The following is a 22,319-nucleotide window of genomic DNA, read 5'->3' on the forward strand; positions in this document are numbered from 1 at the left end:
GTGACTCCTGCGCCAGAAGCCGACGTTGAACACCTGCTGTGGACTTGTTCAGGTCTTAGAAACGCCAGAATCCAACACCTCCGAGGCACAGGACTCCATCCTCGGAGACCCCCCGATCTTAAGCGTTGGATATGGGGACCCCAGTACCGAGTACCGGTCTCTTCTTGGCTTTCTGCGTGCAACTGGTGCAATGTTGTACCTATAAACCTCCCTGTTATGCCGTAGGGCAATCTATCGCTTAAAAAAATGCTCTCTGCCCAACTTACTTGCAGATAATTACACGAATCCCGTGCCTGCTACGCACCTTTGACCGAAAGCGTGCAAGCCGATGTACTCGTGGCCTAAAAGATTATTTGCTACCGATAACATTTATCATCATTATCATCATGCTATATTTGTTACTCTCTTTGGAGTGAGGTCCCTGTGACATTTTTTGTGTTAACAGAATGACTTTTCTTCCCAGCGAAAAAATTAAACTTTTTTAGTACAGGTTCCTAGCACAACACCGAATAAATTTTAGGCAAAGATTACGTTATACTTAAGACATGGCGGTGGCAGCGAAGAAAAAAGGAATGTCTCCAAACTTTACTTTGGCTACCTGAAAACAGAAGGAGAACGGAAATACAGGGTGCCCTTTGCCCTTTCCGGTATAGCACGTCTGGACAGCGAGTGCTGACCATTTGAAACGCAAAATTAAAAGCAACGAAATAAAAAAATGTGGCTGCTCCCTCTTCCATAGGAATCGGCAAAACACGAAAGTGAGATGTGCCTTCACGGGATGAGTTGAATGTTTATCCTGCATCGATATGAACTTGCACATCGCTATTTATATTTCGGCTGTGGCCTCGTAGGTGTTGTGAAATCCCCCCCCCCCCCTACCCCGAGACGGCCGCCGCGAGAGCAGTCTGTCTTGATTTTACCTAACCGGCCGAACCGCTTCCGCTCACTGACTAGCCAGCGTCACTATCAATAATTAACAGTGACTCTGGCTAGTCAGTGAGCGGAAGCGGTTTGGCCGGTTAGGTAAAATCAAGACAGACTGCCCTCGCGGCGGCCATTATCCGGTAGGGGGGGGGGGGAGGGGGTTTCACAACACCTACGAGGCCACAGCCTATTTCGGCTGTGGCCTCGTGGCGCCGTCAGACTTCTCAACATTAGACACTGAATTGCACACGCCGGAGCACTGCTTAAACACGAATGAAACCACACGCGCTCGCAAACCATGCGAACGAAACCGAACGGGTTGCCAGCGAATCGTTTGGTGAACTCACGGTCCGCTACAACGAAAGAGCATGATTTGTGGGCTGTCTTGTATGTGTGCTTAGCGAGCGACAACCTGCTGGCGCGTCGCTTTCGCAAATGTGCGACCACCGCGTCCCTGCTCCGTGGAGTGTACGGCAGATGGTTGCGTTGCGACGAGCTCAGCTGGCGCCAACTGTCGGCGCTCATTAGCATCGTGATGCACTACTTCGCTAGACCTGTCTGAGACGGCAGCAGCATCGATATAGATGAGGTTATAGGAAAGATATATGGCGCGTTCATACGGCTGTCTGCGCTTCAGCTCGTAGCGCAGTCGGTAAAGCCCCTGGTACCTCCCGCTGCGGCGGCGGCGGAGCACCCGGCTCGAATCCTGGCGCATCCGCGTTCTTCTGGCGATGTCATTTCCGTGACGGATATGACGTCAATCAGATCTTGGTGGATCCCGCCATAAGACACTCTCGTGTTAAAATACACATTGCAGGCAGCCGAACTTCCCTCTTCGGCTTGGTAAGACTTATCGGTTGATGCTATCTGACTAGCCGCTAGATGTCTCTATTATGATTGTGCTTGCTATAAATAGGTGGGAAGAATAACATGTGTGATACTCCGCGTCATATTTTCCCGTCCGATTGTTTTACAACGTGGGAAGAGGACCTTTTTTTTCGTCTCCTATCAGCAACAGAACTTTTTTTCGCGCCCACAATCTTCGCGCGTTCTGTGTGTATTCGCCGAAATCCATTGTTTTCCAAAAGCGAGCGTTAAAATTTTTGGGTCTCGAAAAGGTGTTTCTACCCACCGCAATTGTTAAAGCTTGGCCACCACTGCTTCTGAAATCTTCCATTTATTTCTTGGGATTTACTTCTCTGCATGAATTTCTTTTTTACCCATTTCGTCGTTTCTCTTTAAAATGTGGGGTGCCGTAAAATAACTCTTCTTTTTTGTGGTTCATTGGCGCAACGTTGCAAGAAATGGATACACAACAGTGTCCGAGCTATTTCGCACGTCGCGATATAGTGAGGAACATCGACGAAAGCGTTTTCGATTTGTCACATTTTCGTTAATATAAAAGGCGGTTGAGTCGTCTAGGGATAGCGGGGGCACGGCCCAAGCTTGTAGAAGCCGATGTTTATCTGTCTTTTTTGTGGCGCGGATTTACGAAGCAGAGCCTAAGTACATTCTTTCGAGACCTACTTATCAATCATTACTTAGCGTACCTTACATTCTGCGTTTCCCAGCCGTTGTATGAAAATTACTTTGTTGTGCTGGTTTCGCTGGTTCATTTCCAAGAACAGTTCGAGCAACCACACACCGAAACAAGGTCGTCATGAAGCCATAATTGAACAGAGGTAGCCCACCATACACATGTCCTTTCAAATACACGCATACTCATACGCTACGTAAGCGCTAGACACGAAAATTTGCTAAGGCCTCTGAATACAAAGCGCGCGACCGAGCTTTGGACAATAAGGAGTTCATAGCGCCGATAATGGCGCCACCTCCTATTGTACGAAGAGTTTCTATTTCCCAGGTTCAAACTACGCGCCTTACGCCAGCTTGCGCCATCTAGTGAATCGCCCGCCAACCAGCGTCCAATCACGTATTCACTTAAAAGTTTAGCAGTCAATTTCTCCGCTTTGCAACACTCGAAACGGCCACGGAGATGGCCGATGCGCCAGGAACATGGCGCGGCTTGTGCCACGGCGCCCGCACGCCGAAGAAAAAAAAAAAAAAAAACACCGGCGTGCGTCGCCTCCCCCGTTTCAACCAGATTATAAACGGTGGTGTCAACAGAGATGTTATTAATTGCACTCACATCGGACTCGAAGCATTACTTTGCGTTCGGTGGGGCAGAGCTTGGAAAGTCCGACACACATCATCTGCTATAGCACGGACAAGTACCGGCATCCCGCGGAGCCGGACGTAACCAGTGACGGCTCACTCACATGGTTGCCTTCATGCGTCCCTCGCCAGTGAATACAAGCTATACCTCAAATTGAAACCAGACGCTCGTGCCTTTTCTTTGCGTTTTATTTCTCAGATACGGAGTATAAAGCCACGAGAGGTGTGTGACGTATTGCTTTCGGTTTTATTTATTCAGTGGCACTATTTTGTTCACATTTAAAGTACCTCGGGCGCCACGTTCTGCGCAGCGTCGGCGTGGAACAGTTGTTCAGTCAATAGTCTTCTCCTGCGCGTTCCTTCGCTTGGTTTTTGTCCCTGCCACGCCGCTTTGTTTTTGTTTTTTCAAGTTAAACGGCGAAATCTGTGTCCGGCAGGTGTCGACACTGTCGTCACTTCCGGTTGGCACTAGGTCACTTCCGGTGGGAGCTAGGTCACGTGCTTCCCCCCACACGGGCGGCTTTCGCAGTCGCTTTTGGACATGCGAGCTCAGCACGCATTTTCTACAACCTAGCCAAACTTTGGTGTTAATGATGCATACAACCTGCGCTACCACATCCGGGGCCTAAAGTTCGTAACCCAATCGTCGAATCACGTTCAAGCACTCCTTGTTGATGCGTTTCACGTCAGCGGACCCAAGCCTACTCTTCCAGGAGTATGCTACGTCGGAGGAGTTCTTGGACGTTGCGTACGGATTCAGTCGCACTTTCGGGTTCGTCTCACGAGTGTGAGTTTCGATGAAGCGACGAACGAACGCCGTGTAGGGCAGGCCCAGAGCTCGAAACATCTTCTCAGTCGTGTTGTAGGTGTCCGTGGCCAGGTCTTCGTGACGAACCTGTCAATACGAATGCGGAAGCGCATGAGAAGCTATGCCACGACAAATCGCAGGATAGACAGTGCCGAATACGTGGTGAAGGGGGCCATGCAGACGAAACACACATACAAGTTTGGTTCATTCGAAAGATTGCCTCGTTAGAATCATACTGCCACCACTTTTAACGTAAACTTCGCTCTTATAAACTATATAATTAGACCAAAAGTGAATGGCCATGTGACCCACACAGCTCATTTCCCGCAACAGAACCTATGGTGTCACATGTGCCAGCTGTGTGATTGGCTGAGGCCGGCAAAAGCAAACGCAAATTAGGCAGGGCATATAAACTTCCCGAGCGAGCTATTCGCGCTTAGGTTAGGTATAACTTTATTGTTGCCTGCAAAACGACGGTTTGTACTCGCCGCGACGCGGGCCTGGCGTCGACCTAGGGTTTGCTGTTACTCTGCACAGCGCCAACGCACCCCGTTGCCGGGTCGCCTGGTCTGTGTTTTTCGAGCGCACCCCGGGCCTGCTGGACGGCCCAAAGTTGAACGTCCTTGTCGTTACTGCGCACTGCTTCTTGGAGTTTCGGCGGATAAGTCCTTGACTTGGCTTCGTCTGGAAACCGGACACAGTCCCAGAAGATGTGCCACTGGTCTGCCAGACCCACTTTACACACTTTGCACAGACCGCTCAAATAAAGTCCTGGGTGTAACACGTGCAGCGTTGCCGGCGCGAGGATGGATCCGGTTTGGAGCTGCCGTAGCAACACGGCCTCCTCACGGCTCAGTCCTTGGTGGGGGGGTGGCATTACCCGTCGAGCTAGGCGGTAAGCCTTGGTGATTTCGCTGTAGCTTGCTAGGCGGTCTTTGCTCTCGAACCACCACGGACGGTCGGTCTCGGGGGAGCGGAAGGTAAGTGCACGCGCCTCCGAGTGAGCCGTCTCGTTGTGGTTGGACGTAGTTGCACACTCGCCCATGTGCGCCGGGAACCACTTGATGCGGACTTCCCTGTCTTGAAGCTTGGTCTTTCTGATGATGGCGGCCGCTTGGGCGCACAATCGACCCTTGGCGAAGTTGCGCACGGCGGTTCTTGAGTCGCTGAGCACGGTGCGACACTCAGCCTCGGAGATCGCCAGAGCGATGGCGACCTCCTCGGCGTCCGTGGCGCCCCTGCACCGCACGCTGGCTGCCGCTGTCGTGGTACCCGTGGTAGCCTTGACGGCCACCGCGACGAAACCTTCTTGTTGGCACTATTCGCGCTTAAATGTAGGGCATATTCATTTTATAGGAGTAAGAATGGTGGGATCAACAGTGGAAGTTATGAAAGTGCACGTAAATACAGAAGTACCAATGCGCATAGAAGTAACTACGCCTTTCCAGAAAGTGCTCGGAAGCGGCTGATAGAGAGCGCGAAATAGCCGGTGAGGTAAACGCTTCACATTTTAGACAATGTTCGCGTCAACAATACAACACAGCTTCAAATACATCGCTGCAAACCCTGTTTGGCAGTGGCGCGCTATGTCTGTTTGGTTTAGCCATTAAAGAGAGGCCATCCATGGTTTTTTTTTTTAAACCCCTGAAGGAAGAATTGAGGCACTCAACCATACGCAAAAAACTCCATGAAGTTGCAGAGCTGGTGTAGAAATTGATATCGGGGTGAGCAATAGGTTCCTTGGTACATCGGAAGCACTGAGGTATACAACAGGCTAGGTAAAACGAAAACAAAATGGTTGCCGGGGACCTTTGACGCATTTTCTTAAAATGCCAATCACGGTGGCTGCCTGGAAGCAACTCTGGTTGCCTTTGGGGCTTAACTCTGCAAAACCTACATGTGGGCCATGAGGCGCGCCGTAGTGGAGGGCTCCATATTAATTTTGACAACTGGAAGGTCTTTAACGAGCGCCTAAATCCGGAACATACGGGTGTTTTCCCTTTTCGCCTCACACTGAAAAGTGGCCGGGATCGAACCCGCGTCCTTGGGCTCAGCAGCGCAATTGCCAATGCGCTGCCCAACTTTTATTCGTACTCATGGCGGGTACAGCCAGGCGTACAGGGTCGCAAAAGGCAGAACTGCCCATACCAACGGGGCTTGCGTACCCTACCTGGGACCCAACTAAAGCTCTGAGCCACCGCGGCGGGTTGGAGGCAACTCTCCTTCCGTGTCTTCTGCGTACTTCCTTGTCTGTTTAACCCTGGAGAGCGCAGGATGCTCCAAGATGCGTGAGAGACTAAGACCGGTGATCAAATTCCGTTGCCGTAGAAGAGATGCGGGTGGAAAGCAAACATGAAGACAAAACATGTCGGCTGAAGCTGTTCTAAACAGAACAGAGACGAAAGGTGCCAACAGACGGCGCGGACGCGGGAAAATTTAAATGAGCAAGCCTCCCCCATCGCACTCGTCATGAGAGGGGTGAGTGAGGAGGAGAAGAGAGTGTTAGTGGCAGGGGGAGACAGCAGGGGTTGTTACGAGGGAGGGGGCGGGGGGAGTGCAGGAGACTATCGTCTTTCGATGAATTTGTAGCGAAAGAAGCAGACACTCGGCCAATTTCTTTCTTGCTGCATACCGAGTGTCGCACAGTTCTGGTGTAATACACTTTACTCGGGAGGAAGTTAAAGAGGCCATGCAGACAAAATAGAAGTTTGTTTCATTCGAAAGATTTCGCGGTTTATAGTGTCCTCGGCGCTTGTCCTGCAGCAAAAGGTGCCGTGTTCACTGAGAAATTAATCAATTTAGGTTAAAATTTTGATTCTCGCGCCAACTCTTGTTCTTTTGTAACGTCTGCCATGAAGTCACAAGAGCAGGTATTCAAACGAACTTCCAGTGCGTCATTAGGCTCTGCAGCCTCGCTTACCATCAGTCCCACCAGATGGCGCTACCATACGGAACCGGGGACCGTTGTGAGCCGTTGCTTTGTTTTTGACCGTATTTGCACCTGGCTTGTTTCTGTTACGGTAGAAAGTAGTCGTTTCGTGAAACATGGGGTATCCTCGACAAACACGGTCACGTAAAACAAGGTCACTCACGCCAATCGGCCAGTGGCGTGTAAGACAACTCCAAAACGGCGGACTTCTGTGTAGCTAAAACAAGCATAGTGCGCCCAGTACCAACAGTAGTGCGCGTCGGTACTCTTACGCTGACGCGTATTTTCGTAACTTTAATTGTTTACCACACCATTCTTACGGCGGTAAAATGAATATGCATTACATTTAAGCGCGAATTGCTCGCTCGGCAAGCTTATGAGCCCAGCGTAAATCGCGTTTGCTTTTGCCGCCCTCAGACGAACGCAGAGCTGGCGCGTATGACATCATAGGTTCTGTTGCGGGAAATAAGCTAGTGGGTCGCATGGCCATTCTATTTTTTCCTAGTTATATAGCTTATTTCAGCGAAGTTTACATTAAAAGTGGTATCAGTGTGATTCTAACGAGGCAGTCTTTCAAATTAATAAAACCTGTGTTTTGTCTGCATGGCCCCTTAAGAACGACAGCAGTTGTTGCCCCCGCGCTTCATTACCGAAGTCGGCCGTTACTCCTCACGGCGCGAAGAGTGCGTTATTGCGATTATTTCCAACTAACACGAATCCCTTCCGTGATTTTTCAGACCTAACCTGCTTATTGACTGCGTCAGTGACGACAAACAAATTACGCCACAAAAACCAGACGACGTCACGCATTAATCACCGTCTACGTTCAAAACACGCGCGCGCGTTGATATCCGGGTCCGCGCTTCGGCAGAGTGGCACACTACGTAAGCTATATATTGCCGTCCTCCTAACATGCACCCCAATTTATTAGAGGGACGGCTTGCTGGGAGTTGTGGGCTTACTTGGTACGCGACGCCTGCAGGGCTGTGGCGGCTGAAGCTGTCGTAGGCGTCCAGGTCCCGTTCCATTTCGGCGCATAAAACGGCGGCGCTCGAGCAGTTGACCCTGTTTAGGCACCAGCCAAGGCGCTGTCTCGATGTCCAGATGGCGCGCGGGTCGCGAACCAGGTGGATTACTTTTACGTTGCCGGCCATCGACGGTTCTTGCCGCAACATGAACTCAAGCGCGGTACCCAGGTCGAGCCGGACAACCTTCATAACCTATTGTGACAGATTATTATTACCGAATTAACAATGAAATAAATTATGTATTAATGACTATCAATACTAGTGAACTGATTGATTGATTGATTGATTGATTGATTGATTGATTGATTGATTGATTGATTGATTGATTGATTGATTGATTGATTGATTGATTGATTGATTGATTGATTGATTGATTGATTGATTGAAACCGACCAAGTTTTTTATGCTTCTTTGATGGATCGATTTGCTGATCGAGCAAGATCGTGTTACCACTGTATTATGAACCGATTGACTAACTGGATCCCTGACCGGTGGCCTACTAGCCGAAAGCACTTTTAGTACTCAAAATAGTTAATTCAGTGAGAACAACCTACAAATTTGTTATTTCGGGCAACTTAACCCAATGCGCGGGAATAATTGTGCGAGTGTAAAGTCGAAATTTGGGAGCGGGTTAGCGTGCGCTGTCCTTAACATTACTAGCAAACACTGAATCTTCCGTGTGTCAAGAAGAAACATTGTCTATGGACAATAAGTATACACATAATTAACGTTTTTTGTAACGTAGCAATGACGCTTGAGTAACTAGCGATCGCAGCAATCTGGACTACAGGTAAGAATCTGGACTACAGGTAAGAATCTGGACTACAGGTAAGGGGCAATGGTGTTGATATCGATTGTTTTGAAAGCAATGTTGAATGGCTCATGCATGCATCTGCAAACACTGAAGGTAGTCACGTGACGTAGGTTTACATGACGAAATTTCAATTTACATCTGAGCTATGATACACGCCATTGCGAGGGTCCAGAATAATATACTCCTGTACAACAGGGAAGTTGTTCATGCCTGGCGTAAGCGGCCATGTTCTTCCTACGCGGTTCCAGAAAGCACGGCGAAACCATTCTCGCCGTACAGCGCGTTCCCGCCAATCGGAACAGAATGAGGGAGAATATGTTCTGAACTTTAACAGCTGCTGTCCTGTTTTTTTTTTGTCATTTCCTTCGGCAGATGTTACTATTGAAAAACATATTGGGGCAAAAAACGGTACACGCGGTTTTAAGCCTTTCAACGTCAAAAGCTTCGTGGGCACGGTAACTGCTCTGTTAGTTTCAAACGCTCCCAGGGATATGTCGACAGGATTGACTCTTCTGTAACATTGGCCTTGTTGAAAATTATATTTTGCCCCACACTCAGCTAGTTCGAAAGCGCCATACTACGGCACTTAAGTGAGAAACAAAAAAAAATCACTTGTGAAAAAGGATGTCCGCCATCATTGAACATCCCTAAGTGACATAAACATTAACATCCGCCATTTCGCACCTCACAGGTACACTTTGCGCGTGAAAGTCCAATCTGAACTTCCAGGTTATATACTACGGCTTCACACCAAAAGACTTGTATTTAAAAAATTGGCCGCGTATCTGCTTCTTTCGTTGCAAATGTCGTCAAAGACGATAGTCTTTATCGACTTTTGCCAAGTAAATGCCTCCCTTCGCTTTCCCGCTCACCTCTCATGTTGTTCCTCTTGCGTCGCGCTCCTCCCAAGGTAAAGATGCTAAAGCTTTGCTTAAATCATTTTAAATTTCCCGCGTTCCACTGCTCCAAACCGGGTGTCTCGATGACAACGCTGCCGTACGACGAAGACGCGCGTGAATCGAGGCGCCCTACTTCAACGTTTATAGAACCGCGTTTCCCTACTCCACGTGCGTTGCAAGCAGAACGTGGAACCTATCTAGTGGAGCCTTTCGTAACTGTTGCCAGTTGCTTAAAGTGCCGCAAATAGTGGCGTGGGCGACAGCAGGCGACGGCGAAGTGAATTTTTTTTCTGGAGTTGATGAAGTGTTTAATTTCGCCAAAGTCAAGCATGTATGATTTTTAAATGCATAGCATTTTAGTAACTCACAATGTCACGCGGCGTTCGGCCTAGTCCGCTGCCAGGCCACTACACTATAAAAGAAACAACAGTTTCCGGCGCCCGGATTCGAACCCATGACGCCGCGGGCGGAACGGCAAGTGCCGGGCGCACTACCGATTGAGCCACGCAACCAACACGGATTTCGATGCACCGATAGCGCCTTATATCCTTCACTCATTTATGGTTTGTTTCGAAAGCGCCATAAGTTGTCACGCGCCTCCGCAAGATGGCGACACAGGTTCCGCGATCGAGACTATGATCGAGAGACCCGCCATAAGTTGTCACGCGCCTCCGCAAGATGGCGACACAGGTCCCGCGATCGAGACTATGATCGAGAGACCAGCAGCGCTGGTCGCGTCTCGTGCTGCCGGGACGCCCCGCTGTAGCCCACCGCAAATTTGATGACGTGCAGCGTGTAACAAGAAAACCAACAACCAATACGTAATCCATACGACTTGCCGGCGCACCCCCTCGGAAATGCTGTGCATTTGATCGTGCCCCTCGCGAGGGGGATGCTTTTTGAAGAGGGGTATATAAAAGTCTGGCACACGAAAAGGAATACGCAGTGCACTTCTGTTCCACTTTTTTTGCGTTGCTCACCTGTCGCCGGCTGTTCAACAGCGATATTTTTTAACCTGGCATGCCCCCTACGAAGCGTTGATGGAACTCAAGTTAAGCAAGTTGCGCGTCTTTTTTTTATTTGTGACATACCCCAGACCCCACAAGGTGTCCAAGAAGGACGGGCAGAGTCACTGCAGTGTAACACACTGACAACATAGGGTCAACTACAGCAACAGAGAAAAAAAAATAAAGGAAGAAACACACACACACGCATCACTTAACTTTCCAAATGATCAATTGCATTTATGCAGCTGATAACAGATATGGGCAGATCACTCCACTCAGATATGGTGCGTGGAAAGAAAGAAAATTTGATCACGTTTGTCCTGGCACTGTATGGGGTTAGTAATGCACTGTGTCGATGTCAATGGTTGAATATACTGATCAGGATTAATTCCAAGTCGGTTGGTCTTCAGCTGGTGAAGAAATTTTAGTCTCTCCATTTTACGACGGGCTTGCAATGTTTCGATGCCATGTTCCTTCATCAGATTAGTGAGATAGTCAGTCACGCGATATTTCGAGTAGATAAATCGAAGAGCCTTGCGCTGTAATATTTCAAGAGCCCGAATGTTTTTTTATAAAGGAACACTGCAAACATCACTTCTGCATTAATTTGTTGTCTTATATTTGCGTAATGCCTTTTTCTTCTTCAACAATGTTGACAGGTATGAACATTACACCGGACTTAGACGGGTAGATTTAACTGTGACTATATAAGACTATTGCGCAGGCATTGGTTTAGTTTGGCCGGGTGGCTGAATCGAGTCACAGACAGACAGGCGGACAGACAGACATACAGACAGACCAAAATTTCTGGGTTTAAGTAGCCCAAGAAAGACTATCGTCTTTAAAAAAAATGATGGAGTGCCACGTGTCGGGCAAAAATTCAACAACCGATGGGCACAGAATCTATACTCGGGTACAAGTTAAGAACGGCATTAGACCACTCCGCCGAAGCGACGGAACCAGACGTCGATGCGCCCACGCGTTTTGAAATGAGTGAACTGTAAACGGGGGGTAACGCGGGCCAATTGGTACGTAATGCTTAAAGAGGAAACAGCGCTAAGACTGGGCAAAGGTGATACTGACACACGCAGCGTGGACTGCTGACTAAAGTTTTTTGGAAAGAAGGGGGGTTTTTAAACACGCTTGTCAGAAAGAACATATACAAAAAATAACAGTACTAGCGATTAGGAAGTGTGATACTTAATCGCCTTTCCCACTAACTCAAACGAAGACTGCTCGTGCAATCTTTCCCCTTTTGGTGTATGACTAAAGCTTCGAATATCTGCGTGGGTCTAGTGTCCCCTTTGTCCTGTCTTTAGCGTTGTTTTTCTATTTGCGCATTTGAAAGGAAAAAAGACTACTGCGCTTACATACAAAAATAAACAAGGGCACCTCAGAGGTGCCTGCTAACCTGGGTTGGAACCGCTTTGCACACCGTGGTCAGAAACATCGGGTCGAAACAGAGCGGCCGCACACGCTCACAAGAGTCCCACAGGTAGGTATTCTGCTGAAAAGGGTGGGGGTACCTCTTCACCAGCTGGAGGTGGTCCCGGTGCTTCTCAAACTTGCACGCAAAGAAATCCTCGATGTACTGCAGGCCCCGTCGGCTGTCGTCCGCCGGTAGCCGAACACCTCCGTTCAGCGTTCGTAACGGCTCGTAGTGGTAGAAGGTCCGAGGGTTCGCTGAAAGCAGCTGTCCAAGGAAGGACGATCCAGACCTGAAGTACCCCACTTCCAGGATCCTCATCACTTCTTTCGGCAGGGCTTTCGTGTACTGGGAGACGAAGCCGTTTAGCAGCAAAGCCTTGGTGTCGTTTCTAAGCGCCCAGTAAAGGGAGCCCTTGGTTGTATTAGTTGATGAAGCAGCGTCGGCAGGGCTTTCTCTTAAGTAAGTGCGCGTCATGTTTGCTCTAGGTTGCCCGGGGAATTGGACCCCTGGCTTAGAGACTTCGTGGACAGCATGGGCTTCGTCTTCAACCATCATATTTGCTCTCAGTTGTCCGGAGGGCTGGACAGCTGATGTAGAGATGGCATGCGCAGCATTGGCTCCGTCTTGAACAGCCGTTAGGGGTCCTACTGGCGTGGTAAGTGTTGGTGTGGCGCCGGCGGGGATGCCATTTGAGGGTTTCCTGCCTGCCGCACTTCCTCTTCGTTTCTTGAAGGGCTCTAATTCGTATGAAGAGGCTGCATGAGCAGTGCCTGGTCCTTCCTCGACAGCAGTTAGTTTGTCTATAGACAGGTTCAGTCCTGGCGTGAGAATGACCTTGCTGCCTGGCGTGTTTCCATCGGCAGTGTTGGAAGATTCGATAGAGGGATGCAGACTGGCTGATTTGCCGTCTGAGGTATCAGTTCCCCGTGAAAACGGGTTCGTGTAATGTCCTAGGTGGTAGACAAGTACCGTCGCCACCACGATGACTGCAATGTACGCAGGTCTTAATCTCACGCATGCTGCAAAAAAAAAAGGGAAACAGCGAAGTGTGATGACCACCGAGACATCAGAACGTGTTCAATATACGGCTACTGGGAAAAATCCTGACCTGCTGTCCGGTTGTTGAACTTTATTATATTTTGCGTCTGGCGATAAATGGCGTGGCAGTCACTACGTCCGACTCCATGGTAGCATGTATGCAGTGTAGATTACCAGACATCATAATAATACATAGCACACGGAACTCAGCTTACAACACCCGGCTTATTATAGAAGAAAACTGGGGAGTCAGTTATTTGTCGATAATTAACTAAATAAAACAAATAAAAGACCTAGGTAAATAAAAGACATTCGGTAAATAAAAGCCGATAGTAGACCAAAGAAACCAAAAGTAAAATTTTAAACTGGGAAGGCGACTTCAAAGAGGATTGGGGCATAGCGCTCCACATGGATGCATTGTGTCTTACGCACGTGTTTAATAAAAGGCCACCACGAGTTTTTACTTTGATATGAGACTACTTATATATATGTTGTCCTGTATAAAAATATATTCCTAGCAAGGCATTTGTGCGTAATAGTGAAGCCGATTAAACAGGGGCTTGTATATAGCTGAGCAAATCAAACATTTATTTGACAATTACCATCTGGGAGGGACTTTCTACACTTTTAACCCCGGAGGGGCTATTTTAAATTGTGAATGGAAACTAATAGCGCTATGTTACTCTAAACATCAGCGCACGGCCCACACCGCTGTGATGTCGTTTCATTTGTCACAGAGTGCGGAAAAGGTCACGGTCCTTGTTTTTCCTGCAGCTGTAGCCTCTGGCACGCATCAGTTGTTGCCGACGTCACGGCTTTGTTGTACCGTCCTGCGTTTCCCGACACCAAGTCTTCTGAGAGTGCGTATTGTTAAACACTTCTCAGGACAGCAGCAGGATGGAAAGTTGGGCGAGTTGGTGTTGCGACATGGTGACTAAACAGCGCATAAGACGAAACACAGAGAAGAGCAAAAACAGGACGAGCGCTGACTATCAACTGGGGTTTATTGGAAAAGAAACATATTTATATACAAGTTCACAAGTAAAATGCGCGCGCACTCCGTTGGTATCACCTCAGACAAACAGAAAACGAGTGACCAAGCAGAATCAAAACCTTTATCGGCAATCAAGAAAAGCTACTTCTTTCTCTTGCAAACATACTGAGGCACGACTAATGCAATCGTCACCGAGCTTTGTTATGTGTGAAGCCTCTATTATTTCACGTTTACGCTGATTGGAATGATTAAAAAGAATGACAGTTTTATCTAGTAAGGGCTCGCATGAAGGCGTGGAGCACGACCGACAGTGTTCTGACATGTGGGACGTCGGCGTTCCCTTCAACGAATTGAAGTGTTCTCTTAAACGTACATTAATACATCGGCCCGTCTGGCCGACGTATACCCGTCCACATGATAACGGTATTTGGTAAACAACACAAATACAACAAGTGACATACTTATTGTTGTGTTTAACCGCGCAATCTTTGTAGTTAGTGGCGCCGGAACCTTGCTTCTTTCGGTTAACTAAAGCACACACTCTACCGAGTTTATTTGGGGCAGATATAGCAACCTGCACCCCATATCTAGACGCTATCTTCTTCAACCTATGGGTGGTCCGGTGAATATACGGAACAACGGCATACTTTTTTCGTTGATCTGGTTCCCTCTGAATGGCGGGCTTTTCACACCCTTTTACTACTTTGACCAGTTTATTACACGCTGAGGCCAAGGCACAGTTTGGAAAACCCGCCTCCGTAAGTTTTTTTACCTGTTCCTTAAAACTGGCGCTCATTGAGTGCATACATGATTTAAACTCGGTAGAGTGTGTGCTTTAGTTAACCGAAAGAAGCAAGGTTCCGGCGCCACTAACTACAAAGATTGCGCGGTTAAACACAACAATAAGTATGTCACTTGTTGTATTTGTGTTGTTTACCAAATACCGTTATCATGTGGACGGGTATACGTCGGCCAGACGGGCCGATGTATTAATGTACGTTTAAGAGAACACTTCAATTCGTTGAAGGGAACGCCGACGTCCCACATGTCAGAACACTGTCGGTCGTGCTCCACGCCTTCATGCGAGCCCTTACTAGATAAAACTGTCATTCTTTTTAATCATTCCAATCAGCGTAAACGTGAAATAATAGAGGCTTCACACATAACAAAGCTCGGTGACGATTGCATTAGTCGTGCCTCAGTATGTTTGCAAGAGAAAGAAGTAGCTTTTCTTGATTGCCGATAAAGGTTTTGATTCTGCTTGGTCACTCGTTTTCTGTTTGTCTGAGGTGATACCAACGGAGTGCGCGCGCATTTTACTTGTGAACTTGTATATAAATATGTTTCTTTTCCAATAAACCCCAGTTGATAGTCAGCGCTCGTCCTGTTTTTGCTCTTCTCTGTGTTTCGTCTTATGCGCTGTTTAGTCACCATTTCTCAGGACAGCTTGGAACTTACCGCTTGCGAGTCTCACACGAATCATGTCCTTCACCTGCAGGGCCACGGGTAGCGGTGCCGTTCACCCGTGGCAGGTTTAGGTGCAGCTGCTTCATAGCCATAATACACCATTGAAAGCGACCATGAGCGAGCACGGGCTGAATACAGGAAGTGAGTTTCTCGGTCGTTCCCGTCTTCCTATTGAATCAAAATAAACAAGAGAATCCCGCGTAGTATTATAATTTACATTACCGCTGACCCCTCATTTTAAGGAATTGTGCGATTTGGAAAAGGCGAGAGCTTTAGAGGGAACGAAGCTTCCAGCTTTTTGATAATAAAATTACGCTTTCCAGTAAGCCCTCACGCCTTGGACAGTTCTAAAACAGACCCAGAGGTCAGCAATGCCAGAAGGCAGAAAATACTTCTGGGAAGAGATATTAAGTTATTACAACATTTTGTTATTCAAAATGAGTTATACCACGCGCGCGCCTACAGCTACTCGCCATCAGCAGGCGAGCAAAGTACGCGTTATCGCGTTTTCGGGCTCCTCGACAATTTATAATTTGAAATGGCAGTACTGCAAAGCTGCACGAGAAAATCTGCAGCATCCGTTTTCACTGTTGTTTTAAATTAAACCTAAATATTCTGCGAACACAACAGACATCGCCGTAGGAGTTCAAAGAACTAGCCGTTGATAACTCACTGAACTCAATTCCTGCCTGGAAGGACATTTTTATTGCGAACAAAATGTCACCAATATTAGCAAGCTTTCCGAATCCGCATTACACAATGTCAGAAGTCTTTAACAAATTACGAGAAATGGGGTAATCAGCGTGTTCAAACAGCGCTGTGCATTCAAAGAAAACCAAGGCGCCACTGCAGTGACAGAATTCTTTTTCTGGGCTCTTCGTGCTGCGGCAGGCCGTGGCATCCCGGACTAGGGACGCCAACCATAAAGGACGATCACCTCAAGATCAACGCAGGAGATCATCTTTCGCTCCTTTACCATTTGTGGCAAATAAACGCTTATACAACTCTTGGCGGCTAGTTTGTGTCAGCGGCGGCCGATCACAGAAAACAGTATCTGTGACGTCTTTTCGGAAATGGGTGAGGGTGGTTCGTAAGGCACCACTATTCCACATGCTTTCCTTGTTACCAGTGTAATTGTTTGAAGCTTGGGTTCATGTCGCTAGCCCGTTATAATGGCATGGAAATTTTTCGCACGAAAGAAACTTGTATTTATCATTCATGATTATCATTAAGCACCCTTCACAAACAGTATTAGCGTATCCGGTGCTTTCCTTTTTGTTCTGTCTTCTAGGGACGGACCTCACGTGGGAGTACCTATGCGGGTATGCGCAGTAGAAATGGATAGGGTGGTGTGGCGTTGTTTCAGGCTAAAATAACGCTGCGAAACCTATACAGTTAAACCCGGATATAACGAAGTTTACAAAAATTCGCAATTGTTCGTTACAAGCAAGCTTGCGTTACGTGTAGGTTCCGAGTTAATGCTCGCGTGAATGAAGCAGAAACGAAACCAAGATGCTACAAATCAGTGAAGGCGAATTCACCCTTCAAGGATTTACTTCACACTAACAAACTGCGCGATTTCCGTCTGCTGCTTTCCGCGAGCATAGTCACTGCACGGCACTCCAGATAAGCGGGTCCCTCACCCCCGTATTCACAAACGTAACTTAAATATCACTTTTCCTTTTGACACTTTTAGGTTCCTTAACGCATTTCAAGGAACAAACTTGTGCTGAAACGACGCGTTTCCGCGACCTTGATACTCTTTAGCGAACTCAAAATTGGTGAGAGGGTGCTAGCTGGGATACTGTACCGGGCGGCGACGTCCTTCTTTCTCGCTGGCGGAGACGGCATTAAAAATTGGGACCTTGCCTTGGAAAGACAAATGTTTGTTAAATTCCGGAATTCGCTACATTTGTTCTGAAGTTTGCTACAGTTTGCGGTGCGGGCGAATATCGCTATAGTAGTGCATTTCTCCAGCCGATGTTTCAGAAAAAGTGCAAAGGACGATGCCTCAGCACTGTCGCGAATTCGTTACATCAAGGTTAACCGTCGCAATGCCTTCATTACATAGGGGTCGTCGCAAGAACATGGGTTTCAATGGGGCTGGTAATGGGGAATTGAAAAACTTTGTTAAATTCAGGAATTCGCTACAGACAGGTTCGTTACATCCAGGTTTAACTGTATTACTGTCTCATTAAAAGTTCCAGCCATTATGCTCAGCACTCACCTGACAACACGTATCCACACATGCACAACGTGATCGGGTGTAGGCAACCGCGACTTCTTTCTTAATCAGACCAGGTCCCGAAATCCCTGCTCGGACCTGCTGCAGCTGCGTGGTTCAGTTCACGACCAAGCGCTAGTTGCGTTCGTGGGCTGCATAACTGCGGATGAGTCGTTCTCGCGACGCGCGAAAACTGATGGCTCCGGACGAACTGCGCTCGAGCGCCGCTGTTTTTGCAGACCTGCTCGGGGCGACAATCTGCTGCGTTCGAGACCTTCCACAAAACGCAAGGGAAACACGCGCCGGGCCAATTTCTTTTTGAACGGCGCTCTAAACGCGAAATGTAACGTTTGCATACGCGACGGAAAACTAGCACCTGGATGAAGCTGGAAAGGAAGCGAACGCCTAAAAAAAAAAAAAAAAAAAAACATGGTTGCGGCGTGGCTCGGCCAACCTTGGATATCCAAACCAAAAGCTTTGATTAGTCTGGTTGAGTCTTGGTTTCGCTCTGTTAACAGCTGATGTAGCTCTATTACCGACCACAGCTCATGATCTAGTGGTTCTTTACCCAAGTAAACGGAACGCTGAGCGCCTATATGCTCTAAACATATACAGCAGCCCTCGTTCAAAAGGACACACCTTTAGTCACTAGTTTACTAAGCAAACAGAAGGGCCTCGTGCTCTTATTATTGTCGGCGACTTCAATGCGCCACACACTGCCTGGGGATACCCTCACTGCACTCGCAAGGGCACGCTCCTCTGGGATCACATCCAAGCACATCGGCTTACTACAGAATTGGGTCCAATGTCACCCACTAGAATTGGCAACAGCGTACAAAGAGATTCATCCCCAGATCTCACCTTGACATATAATCACCCAATAGCGACCTAGATGCCGCCATCACAGAGGCGGAAGTGCGCAGCTCTCTTCTGTCAATCCGCCCAAGCTCGGCACCGGTACCAGACGGAGTGACCAATAAAATGCTGCGCAACATTGATGATCCCTCAATCTCGGCTCTCATGCAATAATTCAATTATTTTTTGGGAACGCGGGGCCCTCCCTGTCGCATGCAAACATGCCAATTTCACGCTTATTCCGAAACCTGGAAAGCCCCTCACTATTGATCGTCTCCGACCCATATCTCTAACCTCATGCGTTACTAAGGTACTGGAGCACGTCATCCTAGTCCGCCTAACGCGCTACCTTAATCCCACCAGCGCCCTTCCACACTCGATGATTGGCTTCCGCCCTGGACTCTCTACTCAGGACGTCCTTCTAAAACTTTCCCGCCAGGTAATCACCCCATCTGCACTGCTTGATACTGCTGCCATTCTGGCTCTGGATCTCACCAAAGCATTTGACCGAGTCAACCACAGCGCCATCTTGCGTGTCTTGGAAACAATATCCCCTGGAGAGCCTATGTACAACTATACTTCATACCACAAGCTAGGTGCAGTACTGTGGAGGCTACATTGTTGCCAACAGTGCGCCCACTGAGGGCGCCTAACTCGCCATGAAGGGGGTCCTAAAAGGACATTCCCTTCTCCCCTCTCGACAAGTGGAACCGCAAGGCCCCGGCGCCTTTGGTCGCTTCCTTGGGGTGAGTTAGGCGCCCTGAGGGGGCGGGCTGTTTACAACAATGTAGCCTCCAGAGTGCTGCACCTAGCTTGTGGAATGAACTATACGTGCGTAACTTTCTAACGGCGCGTAGAGCGTTCGCTCAAATAGGTCACATTAAACTGACGTGCTAACTCTCTTTTCCATTGGTACTCCACAAGGGGCCGTTCTGTCACCTCTATTATTTAATTTGGCTCTCCTTAACATCCCCAAGAAACTTGAAACAATGCCGCCCCTTCATTTTAGCCTATATGCGAATGATATTACGTTATGGGTCACTGGTGGTAGCGACGCATTCATTGAAAACGCAGTCAGCAAGGTGCACGTGTCGTGAATGAGGACGCACAGTTGGCAGGCCTGGAGTGCTCTCCCGAAAAATCAGAGCTTCTAGTCCTAACAGCCAAACCGGCGTCTCGAAATTGTCCCGGCATCAAAATTTACCTGAAGAAACATTTGATCCCCTAGGTGCGCACCCTCAAAGCCCTCGGTGTTGTCATTCAGCGTAATCGCAGCAACACAAAATTTATCTCGCAGTTAGGCTCACACGTAAATCAGACAATCCGCCTCTTGCACAACCCCACTGTGCATGCGCAGTCCCCTAGCGGCCAAGTCCCTAAGCCGTCCGGCAGGGGCTGCAAACGACATTCCCCACAGCTCCCGCACAAGCCGGAAGGGGTCGTGGTTGTATTTACATCGTTTGATTTTTTGTGTGTGCTCGTTGTGCGGGGAACAATACCCACAACTTGTGCTGCGTTCCGCTGTAACTCGGAGGGCCGAAAAGGGAACGGTGTCAGCTTCTATCGCTTCCCGTCGGCCGCACGCGATCGGCTACGGCGTCTTGCGTTGCTCGGGTCGGCTCGGGTGATGGGAACTTTAGGCTTAGCATCCTGCTGGATATTTGATCGCCGCTATCTGTGCAACTGCGAATGACAACCCGTAACACAACTTTTCACCACACTGTCATCGCCTTTCTTGCATGTGGAACTTTATTTAACAATAACTGCCGTTTGAGCGATCGGTGACCAAGACATCTGCGTAGCCTGATGTTTCCGCGCAGGTATTGCCGTCTCACGGCCGCTCGGTGCACCGCGCACCGCGCGCCGCGATGACCGGTCAGTGTAGGCTTGATTCGCTGCAGATATCTGATCGCCGCTTTTAAAATAAGCCCTGACAACAATCCCTAGCACAATTTTTCACCACACTAACACCTACTTTCTCGCATGTGGGACTTCTTTTTAGCGATCAGATTGATTCAGAAGAGCAGCGACAAGCGCGGTTGCTACCGTGGTCTGCGCCAGTTCGAGCCGCTGAGGGTGCCGAGCTGGCAGGCATGGCCGGCGTGTGCGCGGGCTGTTTCCGAAGGCAGAAAACGCGTCACTATTGCTTGCTTTATCCATTTCTTCCGAACAAACGCGCAGAATCTACAAATTCAGCTCAGCGATCGTCGTAGTTGACCATGAAGAAAAAAGTGGGTGGAGCGACGCCGACGACGCATCGCATGCGCGCATCGGGCCGTGTGTCTCCAATTCACGCGTACGACCAGTCGTGGCGACAGTAGTAACGATCAGTCGCATGCGAATCGCGTGTACCAATCATACATGTGTCCAGCGCTTAAAGGCCGTGTGCTAACTGCCGGCCTTCGTTGAGCTGGCGATCGCAGTTCATGCCAGCCGACTCAAAGTAAGTGCTCGCTCTCCTGCTCGGATGGCACACGGATCTGTCCGAGATTTCTCTGCCATCCCCCATTCAGTGATAAGAAGCCGCCTGGTATCATGTGATGACCAGGGGCTGTCATCTTAAGGCGTTATAACACCAACACAGAAGAAAAACTTGGGCTGCTCCTCGCCGCAATGTGGGATTGCCGTGAATACAACGAGAACGCAGCCGGAGGAAACGCCGGCGAACCCTGCCGCTTCAACTTCCGCTAGGCACGCTAGATGGCAGCACACCACAATGAAAGAGGCGGATTGGACTTATCCGACGAATTACCAGACGCCACCATGGTCGCAAGGAGACGGAGAGGATCAGGCTTGTACAAGCATTTATCATTAGTCGCAGAACATATTCTCTCCCCTACATTCGAGTTTCGAACGCAGAAATGAACAAAATTGATTGTATCATCAGAAAGGCCTACAAAGCTGCAGTACAAATTCTTATTAGTGCATCCACTGCCAGACCTGAGCATCTCTGGGTTTACAATACTGCTCAGGAACTGGTCGAGGCACATCATATCAATCAACTCCGTCGCCTCTCAACTACGTCCACAGGACAACATATACTGGTCCTTCTTGGTATCGGGGCCTCAGTCTATTCCGAACCGACTATCCCCATCCCCCGGCCTATCCGTGACTTACTCCGCGTCCGCCCTCTTCCGAGGAACATGCATCCCACCTACCACCGAGGTAGAAGGGAGCAACGGGCGCGGGCGCTCACCAAGAAATTTCCCATCACACCTGACATTCTCTACGTGGATGCGGCCGAATACCGCCATCAGGACGCTTTTGCCGTCGCAGTCATTACTAGCCCGAATGACCCCACTGTGAACTGTCTAAGCGTCCGCACTAGCACCCCTTCAGCGGCAGAAGAGGCGGCAATAGCGCTCGCACTAACAATTCGGCCGTCACCTACAATTATAATCACCGATTCAAAAACGGCCATCCAAAACTTCACCCGCGGGTACATATCGTTCGTGGCGTCCAAAATTCTCGTTCAAAATCCCCCGACCCCCCTGGTAGACAACGTCTGGACCCCGGCTCACACGGGTTTGGGTGTTAATGAGGCAGCGCACAACGCAGCACGAAGATTCACTATTCGTGGCGGTGCCAGCCTCGTCCCCTACCACGGCGCCAAGTCACCCAGGGATCAGTTAATGACGTACCATGATATCACTACAAATTACCGCCTCTCTCGCCGTCGATACCCTCCTGCCCACCCTGAGCTAACCAACCATCAGGAGCGCTTATGG

General features: G+C 48.8%; 1 protein-coding gene across 1 annotated transcript; it reads right to left on the bottom strand.

The window, feature by feature from the left end:
* Positions 1 to 3,724: 3,724 nt before the first annotated feature.
* LOC144160029 (carbohydrate sulfotransferase 5-like) lies at positions 3,725 to 12,487 on the bottom strand. Its single transcript, XM_077691650.1, has 3 exons — positions 11,996 to 12,487; positions 7,799 to 8,056; positions 3,725 to 3,994 (listed from the first exon to the last, which is right to left on the bottom strand). Exons 1-3 carry the CDS (start codon positions 12,485 to 12,487, stop codon positions 3,725 to 3,727), a joined length of 1,020 nt encoding a protein of 339 aa, XP_077547776.1.
* Positions 12,488 to 22,319: the final 9,832 nt, after the last annotated feature.

Source organism: Haemaphysalis longicornis, unplaced genomic scaffold (assembly GCF_048455015.1).
Source record: "Haemaphysalis longicornis isolate Haplotype H1 unplaced genomic scaffold, Haemaphysalis longicornis Haplotype H1 scaffold_10, whole genome shotgun sequence".
NCBI classification, from domain to species: domain Eukaryota; kingdom Metazoa; phylum Arthropoda; class Arachnida; order Ixodida; family Ixodidae; genus Haemaphysalis; species Haemaphysalis longicornis.